Consider the following 11,985-nt stretch of genomic DNA (forward strand, 5'->3'; position numbering starts at 1 on the left):
TTACCTCTTCTAGCTCTGGAGACAGCTTAAGAAGTTCTTGCAGTGCCTCACAGTCATATAAATCGCATTGTCCTGTTCGAATATCATTAATGATATGTTCAGCAGACCTGTGAGAAACATTGAAAACACAATTCAGTGGAAGTTTGTTACTAAATCTTTACTTTCTTTGTAAAGAGTGTTGAGAGGTTATAACGTGACAAGTGATTTAATCATTCCCACTTCATTCAAATAATGATAAAAAAAAAAGTTTTGGCCTTACATATACTTTAGGGAAAATTAAACTGTTAAGAGAAAAGTTGTCATTGCAAATGTCTGTCCTCCTCTCAAGCTCATCCTCTGACTTGAAAGTTACTCATCAAGGAAAAGTCTAGCTATCCTAGTTCTGGTTCGCTCATTCGAAAATTTGTAATCCATTTTATAACCATGACTGCCAGAATGCATGTTTAACAGCAAACAAAATAAACTTGCACCTTGAGGTGAGAGTCTACAGAAGTATATCAGTGGCAGAAAAACTGAAACCACCGTCATTTCATGTTCTAGGACAATAAAATGTGAAGGAATGCAAAGGCTTGAATACTCTTCATAAATACTACATATGTGTAGGCATTGCAAGTCTTGTATATGCAAAGACATGCTAACTTTTGTATATGGGTCGACGCTAACTCTTGTATATGTGAAGACATTGTAACTCATATGTATAGACACTAACTCGTATACAGTATATGTATAGATATTGTAACTCTTACTTTTTAAACTGCTTTAAATATATTCCGATATTCATGCTTCTTTTTGAATCCAAAAGTGAAACCTGTAAATGAAATAACATTTGAATATGCTGAACAAGTGATAAAACATCACATCTGTCTTACACCGCCTCCTAAAAGCAGTAGAAATAAACAAAGAGAACACATTGTATGACTAGGTCTGATCTGTCTTTTAGAAGGACAGAAATTGGATATTCTGTATTGGGAGCAGAATCTGTGACAGGCACATTAATTATATTTGTCATCCTATAAGCAGATACACATACTTCACCAGAAGTATTCTTCTATACATGCCTGTTCTAAAACTGAACCATCATTACAAAGCGAAGTTTTAATAACAGGTCAGGTGCTTAGCCAAGATAAAAACAAGAGGAAAAGCTTAGTATAGGTGTGTAGGTACTGCCTTTTAGTGGATTCTATCTATATCCTCAATATGCCGACAGACAGACAGTAGTCACAGAAGGCAGGGCTTTGAGAAAGTGATGATGTACATAATTAGAATGGTGTTTGTTTTCAAAGCGATCAAATCTCAGCACATCAAAACAGCAGCTATCAGTCATTTCAGCCATCACGTCATGGCAGAGCTAGTGAGCGTTTAAAATAAAAAAGACTATGGGCACCCCTCCCATATTATCTACTTCCTGCAGTGTCATCGGTTTCCAGTGTGTAGACTATGAAGAGCCCACTGAAAACATGACCTTATCTACTGTAGTGGACAACACGTCTCTCTATATGTAATATATATGTAGAGTGCACAGGAAACCATGCACAAAGAATTCCAGTCTACAGAACTAAACTCGGAGAGAAGGTTCCTGAAATTATTTTATTCTACTTGTACAGATCTGATATTATGGATGGGTAGTATCTGACCAATATACTTTGTATTAAAAGACCAATTTTGAAAGATGTGAGCTCCATGCTTAACCATGCAACAAAGAATGAATGTGCAAAATAACATTAACTCACTGAAGCGGCTTAATTATGTGCAATTGTACTCTGAATCACACTGAAATCTTCGGATCAACACATTAATGGAACATTGTTTTACATTAACCCTAAGCCCTGGTCCACACCTAGGCGTATTGCATATGCGCGGTTGTTGTGCGTTTTTTTACCGCGATTCGCTGTAAGACAAACGCGCGTTTCCAAGGGCTACTTGGCTGTATCCCAATGGAAACGCGCAACAAAAACGGCCCAAAGTAGTACCTTTTCAGGCGTGGGCCGTTTTGTAGCGCGTTAGGGACGGACTGAAATACGCCAAGGTGTGAAGCAGACCCATTGAATACAATGGGATTTAGATGTTTGAGTGTTTTGTAGAGCGTTCGTCGAGCGTAGAACGCGCTACAAAACGTTCAGGTGTGAACGAGGGCTAAGAATGAAAACAGGAATATGCTGTATGCATTAATGTTTCATTTCCAGGATTTAATATGCTGTAGAAGCACATTTTAAATTCACGATAACCGGGTATGTGCCAGCTTTGAACACTATTTGGGTTGATTTTAGACCATTTGTAAAAACAGATTTCCCCCGTGGTGTCCAGGATAAAAGCACCAATATTGCTCTCTGGACTAAGATCAAGCCTTTCTTTGGGTCAATGTAGGACACTTGCATGTAGCCAAACAGCAAATGAACTACATTTAAAAGGAAGCTTTTTTTTAAATTACTGATAAAGTATTTGTATTTCTGCCCATCCAGTTCTGAAATTTACACAACCCTGTCACAAAGCACAGTCGGGCGGATAAAATGTATTTCTCTGCTACAGTAACAGAATATAGAAGGGATACACTGGCGCCCTCTCCTCCAGCCTGCTTAATGGATATTGAGAGAGCAACAGCAGGCCGATGAGGTCACTCCTCTGCTCTCTTCTCATCATAACATTTGAATGTAATAACTGACTGGCTCCCAGTCGCACCCATCCCTTCCATAGTCTGATAGCTGCTGTGCAGAGGAACGCAAGAGGCTTATACCCAGTGAAATTTTACACTGGCACTAGCATAAACCACCCATGTGCACCCAAAGTAAATACATGCTGTGCAACAACAGGTGGGAAGATATCTGGTCATCATTGAACAGGTTGTTGCCATGTCTTATGACAAGTTGAAAACACTCTGTGTACAATGAAGAACACTTTTGATAACCAAAAAGGTCCATTATCAGTACCTTGGGAAGCCCTACGTGCCCTGACCCCATCATCATCATCATGTCAGATTGTCTAATACAGGGGAGCTCAGTCATCTATGAATGTTCATTTGCATAGCAGTCCCTCACATGCTGCGCTATAAAAACATTCATTTTTTTTTATACTGCCCCCCTACACTCCAGGGGTCAGAGGGCCACTGATATTATCACATCTGTTCAGGTCTGTTTTGGGGGGGGGGGAACTGCCTTATTTCCCATTTGTAGTTATGGGTTACTGTTGAAGGTCATACATTGCTCATTACGCAAAACCTCAAACTTGAAAACAAACGGAAACCCTCATTTTAAATGTAAAACCTGTTGATTAGTGAGAGCACTTACCATGTTGTAATTAATAAGCTCTAAAGCCAACAACTTAAAAAAATAGTAGCACTCACTACAATAGTTCTGAATAACTTTCCCTGAGGTTTCAGAGATAGCTCTGGGCAAACCAGCACTTCATCATGAAGTCACGTGTCATAGAGGGATGCCAATGATAACACAATAAACAGTAAATAAACACACAAGGAGGAGAACAGCCATGTCTTATAACCAGGTTCTAGGATACAACTCTTAACTACAGGTACACAATGTACAGTTAGGCCCCCAGCCTACTGTATACACATTATTACAAAGTGAACGTCACTGCCCAGAATCATTGTTAGGCAATAAAATTCAGCTCTTACCACACCAAATAGAAGGATCATAAGAACACAAAGAAAGAATTACATTGTATCAGACTGTGTTTGTAAATTGAGATAATCCAGCCAATGTGGATACTGTTCCCAGAGACTCTACTCAATAAGTCTCAATAATGTCACAAAAGCAGATCTGCGTAATGAGATGTTCTATTGTTCAATGCAAACACACCGCTAGAAGTAGCTCTCTAAAGTCACTTAATATAGGTCTGTAAATATCACCTATGTACCCACTTGGGAGGAGTTTGTGTGTTTTTCTGGAATATTCTAAAAAAAGTAAAAACCTGCCTAAAAAGGGATGTTTCAAACTTCTTAGAAATAAATAAATGCACACCTCTTCATAAAAAGGAAAAATTTGCATTTATTAATTTTTTTGCAAAGGAGCAAGGAACTGGTGTGGCTTGCTCTGTCTCCTGCAGGCTCTTCCTATCTCAGTACAGACATTCAGTAAAATTGAAGGGAAGAAGTGTCAAAAGGACTACAAGTATTGCATTAGATTCCATTAAGAACTACAAGTCCCTCTGCTGCAGTAGCAGATCCTGTCAAAGGATCTGTGAACAGATGATGTGGCTCTGTGTATGCAAAGCCAAGCACAGCCATGCTATTTTTAAAAAATGTACACAAAACGGTGGGGAGAAGAACCCCGCAATTCATGTTACACCCTAAATATGGATATAACATGGAGACAAAAAAGGTAAGCTTAGCCTTTACATATCCATGTAAATTCAGGACTGAAGGCTACAGTAAAAAATGTAAAGTAGACCTAGCAGATGTACTCATGTTCAATGCCTGCATACTAATATCCAATCCTGTAGACATCCTATTCTTCCAAAATATTATTATACAGAATTTATGCAACAGTTTGCTCAGTGCTTTACAATATAAAGGAAAACATTACAATTCAAGACAAGATGGTGAGGACCCTTCCCCTGAGGGCTTACAATCTAAAAAGGGAGGGGCAAGCGATACATGAGGTAGCCGGGTGTGGAAGAATTGTTTGAGAACGTGATGGTTCAGTGGTTAGTTTAAGGTGGGATAGGCTTCCCAGAGGGGGGTGCCTAAAGGCAGTCACAGTGGGAAATAGACAGAAAGGTTGGGGTAAAGAGTTCCAGGGAACAGAACAGAACAAGTAACGGAAGATAGGTGTGTGTGAAGAGACTGAAATAGGCAACAGAAGCCATAGTGTGCAGCTGTCACAAACGTTAAGTTATTTAAAGGGTTCAGTCACATCAATCTGTACGCTAAAACATGTGCATGCTGGTGTGCAATATGAGAGGCAGTGCGATGCATTGTTACACATGAAACGGTTTACTGTGTTTTTTAAACTGTACTGAAGTGTCACAAATTGACATATCATTCAATTCTATTCACTTTAGTGCACTGTGACAGTGCAGCGTGGTGAGATGCAGCACAGCGAGTTGAGCTTTGTAAAAATGCAGAAATGCCGCATTTCTATGCAGCACACTGCACCTCAATGCAGCGTTATGGTGTGAACAGGAAACAGAAGGAACATGTTTTCTATGTGCCCTTGTCTCGAGCTTGTGCTGACCTACGCAGATCAACACCACTCAACCGATATGGTGGGAATGAGCCCCAATACTGAAAAGTGATCAAGAAGGTTCTTTGTATGGTATTTATAGGTTTGTGAAGGAATGAGATGGTATGTGTTGGAGCAGATAGTCTGACTCCCCAGAACCAGGAGAGAGTGGAAAGGCAATAGGAACAGAGATCTCTCTCACTCACTCTCAGCAGGGTCACAGCATCACACACTAGTGATCTTAAACAGAAACGCAGGACATTTTTCTGGGAGTCTGCATTAGGACGTAAATTAATTTCAGGAACTGAGATTTTATTGTAAGAGATTAATTAAGTCAGCCGCTGCAGGCGATTAGCATTGGCATCTTTTAAAATGTCAATGCAATGAGAAGCTACAGAACATGGGTGAGAAATCTTAATGAGGACACATACGTATCTCTGAGGACTTCCAAGATTCCTCCTTTGCACTCATTACATTCTGTAGAATGAACTGCATTTCTTCCAAGTTGTCCATTATCTGCTGCTTGTTCTCAGTGTGAAGACCACCTTTTATGTTTCTCCTTTGTGAGCCTTTGGACATGAAAAACAACCAATTTTATATATTTCTCATAACCAGACCCCATTACCAAGATCTGGTAGGTGAGTAGAGACAAGGTCACCAATTGAAAAAAAAAAAAAAGTCTGACATGAAACACATGAAAGCACAGAAAAAGTATTACAAGTGCTTAGTCGCAGAGTTTATCCTTTCCAAAAACAATTTTTTATTCATATGCAATGAGTCTTCGAACTTGCTACAGAATTCAACCACTCCAAGAAGAGTGGACTTCCAAGCACAATTATAACTTCCCATTTGTCCTGCTACAGCACAGACCTCTCTTCTATGGGTAGTGTTTATTTATCGTCTGTGCTGACCCAACTTTCCCTGTCCTTGCCTTCCTTCCTCATATCCTTTTGTGTAGCTGCGGAGGGCAGAGAGATGGAGAATACTATAGAGCAGGGGTAGGTAACTTTCACAATCTAGCTGTAGGGGAAATACAAGTCTCATGAGACATTGCAAGGCTGACAGCAAGAGGCATGATTGAATTTGTAGTTTTACCACAGCCAACGTGCCGAGGTTGCCTACCCCTACCATACCGTGTGACTTAAGTGCAAGCCCTGAGAAATCTTGGGTTGCCAACACTGCTTCAAGAGGTTGGTGCCCATAAGAACTCTCAGACCTTTTGGGAGTCCACACAAGGGAGGCTTTTACAAGTAAATAGCATGCATAAAATACAGTAAACGCACATATAATCTGATCGGAAGATTGCTGGTGAAATAAATGGTCTGGTGATGGGGTCTCTAAACAAGAGACTGATGGACTCTAACCAATCAGCAATGAACCTTTGTAGCGGTGATAGGTTTTAAAGGAACAGAGTGGCAAACCTAACAGAGTGGGCACCCCACCTACATACTGCAAGTACAGGCATTAACTGAAGAAAAGCAAGTTGACCAGCAAAGTGTTACCGTCTTACAGTAGCTCATCGTGATTGGCAACATATTGCCAGTTGATGACTTCAGCATTGTGCAAGCTCTGACTCACTGTACAGTCACTCAGCACTCCCAACACATCCCATTTAAATCAGGATATGTGTGACAAATGAGCTATTTCAGTGCATGTGACTGCACATACTAGAAAATGATGGCTGACAACACAGACGAAGCAGAACAAAGTATGGAATTTGAGAAGGAGCAGAGACTGGTAAATGATCACTTGCTGAGATAAACCCACATACATTCACTGTGTCCCCAGACATGATTTACTGGGATGCAATGGGGAACCCATTCAGCGCTCATACGTCAGCAGACATCTTTAATGAGGGTATGGTGACATTCCACTAATTTATATCATCTACCAAAGAAAAGCTAAACTTCTTGGTGTAAATGAAACAAAGAGGATGCAACAAATGACCACAGGACTCCCAAGACGACCCATACCCACTGCCATTTTAATTTATTTTATTGCTCTTTTATGGCACCGCAATGAACAGGGAAGTCTCATGGGGGAGGGGTGTAAACAAGCTGTGGATGTGTGAGGTTCAATCACCTTAGTAACATTTCACAGTGTAAACAAGCTCATCAAGACAATACTATTGCAATTAACATCTCATTAACATTGCGTATATCAGACAAATATGCAGTTCCATAAGTCACTAGATGTGAGCGACATCGGCACTGCAAAAAAATAAATCATATACATTCATTTGATACCGCTAATAATGCTTCAGTGAACAAGGTGGCTACATCATTGAGAGAATGATGAATTAAGAACACTGACAAAACATGAAACAAAACTTTACCATAGATGAACAATGAGAGTTTGTAAAAAGGAAAAACCAACAGAACAAAAATATTTACTTTTCTCACACTGTACAATGCAACACTTTGTCAAATTCAAAAAGTACCTAAAATAAAAACGCTTTCCAAATACAGATGGGAAGTATAACATTATTGTGATGGCAACATCACAAGAATATTCAGTAGCAGCAACAAATGCTTCTTGTTTTTGAAAAGTATAAAAGTTACTAAAAAGAAAACTAAAAAGTGCACAGAATTCATGAAAGCTTTAACGGCCAGTTCACACCAATTTCTGTGCGTTCCAGAGCGCTAGCTGCTGGAACGCACAGCAATTGCTCACTAAACTTCCCCCTTCGTTCAGTTTAGTGAGCGATTGCTGTGCGTTCAAGAAGTTACTGCTCTGGAATGCACTGAAATTGGTGTGAATGGGCCATAAAAGAGAACTATGGCCAACCCATTTGTGGCTGTAGTTCTCTTTTGGGTCACAGGAAGAAATTTACCAATATCCACCTGTGACCCAAAACTCAGCATTTAGTGGACTATTGCCTTATATTTGCTGGCAGCGCAGAGTTGCGATGCAGCCGGGAAGTATCCAGACAATATTGCCAGGATCCACCCAGCCTTTTGATTAACAGCTGGCTCGGCCCCTCTAGAGCCAGAGCTGGCAGTGCCCACCTTCTCCCCTGCCCATCCCTCCAGTCAGCACTGAAGGACTAGAGAGGGGAGGGGGGAATCCCTGTGGGTTGTAGTGACTGACCGTCACTGCTTTCTGCAGGGAGAAGATGCTGAGCCGAGTGATCAGCGGTATGCGATTGCTCAGTTTTTGAACTACAGACTATGTGGGTATTTCACTCTCCCCATAGCTCTCATTTAAAATATTCATGCGTTTTGTTTAAACTTAAAGCCACACTGTGTACAGAACATGACACCCCTCCAACCCATCCTATGATGTTTTCATTTTTTCTTACTTTGTAAGGCAAGTTATACCTACCCAAGTCCCCCCTGCAGGTCTCTTGCAAGTGTAGTTTCCAAGTGCTAGGGAACCGCCAACCCGGCCCTACAGATGATGCATTGCCAGCCAGTCCCCTACCATTCCCTTGCGATTACATCACTCCTTCTGGATCCTGAGAAGACCCCACAGCTGGGCAGCCAATAGAAAGTGTCCACATGATGCAGGCAGTGACCTGGACATTTGATAGAGGACCCCACAGGAAGTAAACAAAGGAAGATGGAAGACTTGGGACCCGAGCATCAAGTGTTTAGGCTAGGTAAAAACACCATTTAGACAGTTGTAGGGGGGGTTAAATTATCCTGCAGAAGGGCTTTAAATTTGTAATTGCTCTATACTAATATGCATGAAAAAAAAAATTCACATTGTTCCCTTGATTCAAATTAGACATCTTTATTAATGTGGGCTGTTACACTGTATGACCATGAGCTGCAAAAAAGAAACTCACTCAACTCCCTCATCCACGTTATAGAGCGTGGATGGAGGAATCTCCCTTGTTGTCTATTGTAATCTGAAGAGGGGAAAAAAAAAAAAAAGGAAAAAAAAAAGGAGGGCCAACAACAGAATGGATTTCAGGCGGTTCATCAAAGAATCAGAGTAAATGCAAGCAGTGTAGGCCAGCCTTATTGAGCTCACACTAATTGATTACTAGTTCATGCACTTGCATGCAGTGAATGTCAGGAAGGTTCTTCTTACAAATGTCATTAGAGAAATAGTTACGACATTGGTAACGGAACATCCATTGGAAATCAGAAGTGCATTCAAAACTGGGGTACCAAATATTTTAAAAAAACAACAAACAAAAAACAAAAACAGTTCTGTTCTTGCTGAACGCATGCTCTAGTTGGAAAGAAATCTCACACCCCTACAATACTGGTTTACTGATGGGTCTAGAGGTTCAGTCCTGGTGCCTAGATACTGAGAACTGTAGAATATAAATGACAAAACATGCACACGTGTATTTGTCAATATCCGATATGAATAGTCGCCTTTGCACTTTACACACTTCATCTTAGACATTCCTGTTACAGTAGATACAACTGCTGAACATGACAGGCATACAAAGACATGAAACAAGTCATTCTATCCTCTTGTGGCTTTAAACCATCTGTTGGTGTAACAAGCTTCCCTGGGAAATGCAAACCAAACACAACACGCAAGTCATCTTGCAGCACCACAAGCAAGAAGTCATAATAAAATTGTTCTTACACCCTATTCAACGCCTGTTGATGCCTCTTCCTTATTAAAGAATATGAATGGTCAATCTTCTGTCAAGTTTTTGTTGCCGTCTGTCCGCCTGTGGAGATTTGACCTCTCACATTGTCCTAGCGGAGAAATAAAGTGAAGGGAAATCCTGAGTTGTCACCAGAATAAGAGGTGAGGGTTAATTATCCAATGGAGACAACTGTTCTGGTGAAGAAATTTCCTCTCACCTTGTAAAGATTTTCTCTCCCTTTCTGTTGTCTATATGAACAGGAAATGAAGGTTAATCTCTCCAATGAAAAGCACCCAGCAAACATAACAAAACCCAAACTAAAACAGTCATCAGATTAACTGATGTGCAAACTAAAGTGAGAAATTGCTGATGCCAACACTGTCTGTTATACATAACAGATATAAAATAAGTTGTTAATATCCCGATTAAAACCAGAGAACCTGCTAACGCTTCAATACATGATAGTCAGAAGATCGGGAATTTTATTTAAAAGCTTTTTTTTTAAAGTATAAAATATGACTCCAAATAAAAACAGAAGTAAAGCAGAACTCCAGCTATTTTTTTATAAAGGCTGTGGGGTTCAGTGGACTTGCAAATAAGAATAAAAAAGAAAAATCCTGGAGTTAACCTTCTCTTACATGTACTAGGAAAGAGGCGTTTGTCTGTCTATGGGACAGTGCCAGGGTAAGGTCATCAGGGCCTAGGGTGAAGATGCCAAACTATGCCCCTCAAAAATCAACCCCCTTCCCCTGCATTGAGCTTCAATGGTAGATGTCAAAAATGCAACCCTCCCAATAGCCCGCCACCCTCCTGGGGCAGGCCAATCATCTTCTGGAGCCGAGATCCCACTTCCAGCTCCTGCCTCGCTCATTTCAGCATCACTGCGCAGTTCCGGGTCCAGCAATCAGGTTTCACATGGACTTGGATGTGTGCAGGGATGCCGTTTTGTATATAGTGCCACACCGCCCAGAGGCAAATCAAAATGCAGGGCACACATGCAGGGCTGCCATTAGAAATCATGGAACCCTGTACAGCCTACCCGACAGGGCCCCTTTGATGACCCAATGGAGCCTGGTACCCCCACATCAGTGACAGTGCGTGTGGGCCAAAACAGTAAATGTTACTGGGGACCATGGCACACGGCATTTACAGCAGTGTCTTGGGCAAAATGAGATCTTGTGCACCACACATCCTCCAGAGAGGCAATAAGACCTCTAATCAAAATAAGAGTCAATGGTGAGAGAACGTTCTCTGAAACCAGAGGCACTGTTAGGGATCTATAAGACTCAGGCCACCCCTACAGAGTAAAGAGTTGCAGCAAAGGTTGCTTTGGGTAGTTGAATATTACTGCTACTTGCATTTTCTTATCTGCTAAGAGTTTAGCAGCGAGTAGCACCAATCATAATCACATTGTTCCTTTTGGGCTACAAAAACTGATAATAAACGCGAGTTGGATAAAATGACCTCATCTTTGTGCCTTCAGATACTATCACGTGGGGTTGAGGACAGAAAACTATTGTTTACACATAAAACTTAACTGCCTCACCTTAACAATAACCCAAACATGTCACAGAAAACGTGACAGTCATTAAAGATATGCAACAGCTCCTCTTTTTACAAACGGCTACAAATGGGAAAGAAAAACATTACTGTCCTTTTACCATACATGACAGTACAAAACCTGTTATCAAACAACATGGGGGCTCCAAGTGCTGACCTCTCCTTCTGATAATGCCAAGTTCCTGGCTGTTGTGCAGATGCTTCAGCTTATTCTTCCCATTTGCTTCAAGCAAAAGATACTCCGATACCAATGATAGCCAGGCAGCTAGAATTTTAGGACAGCAGCAACAGAAAACCCCATTGTTCTCTCATTACAGGTGTTACGCAAGGCTTACCAAATCATGGATGGCAAGCAGTTCTCTAAAATAAATTAAATTTCATCAGATGCCAAAAAATGTATGCAAAATATCGCATACATGCTATAAATTGCCAAATCACTATAAAAAAAACCACAGCAACTTCCATTGCTGACCTGTTTTGAAAGGTGCAAGCTCTTTTTAAACTGCATGCTAATTTCAGACCTCCAACATACTGATTAATAAAGCAAGGATAAGGATGATGGTCCTGGAGACTACACCTACATAAAAAGTTAGCAACCACAGCTCCTATACCCCTATCATAACATGTTCCTTTAAAAAAGAGGAACCCTCATCTTTAAAATGACAATAAAGACACCTTTAGAAAAGCATCCAA

The 11,985-nt window shown here is 40.7% G+C and overlaps 1 protein-coding gene across 1 annotated transcript in view; it reads right to left on the reverse strand.

Annotated features, from left to right (window-relative positions):
* FHDC1 (FH2 domain containing 1) overlaps positions 1 to 11,985 on the reverse strand; it is a 32,112-nt gene that overhangs the window by 18,632 nt on the left and 1,495 nt on the right. The window contains exons 2-3 of the mRNA XM_018571811.1: positions 747 to 808; positions 5 to 107 (exon numbers count right to left, since the gene is read on the reverse strand). Coding sequence (XP_018427313.1) covers positions 5 to 107; positions 747 to 808 — 165 coding nt within the window. The remainder of the gene's footprint in view (positions 1 to 4; positions 108 to 746; positions 809 to 11,985) is intronic.

The sequence above is a fragment of the Nanorana parkeri genome, unplaced genomic scaffold (assembly GCF_000935625.1).
Source record: "Nanorana parkeri isolate BGI_ZX_2015 unplaced genomic scaffold, ASM93562v1 scaffold1843, whole genome shotgun sequence".
Lineage (NCBI taxonomy): Eukaryota > Metazoa > Chordata > Amphibia > Anura > Dicroglossidae > Nanorana > Nanorana parkeri.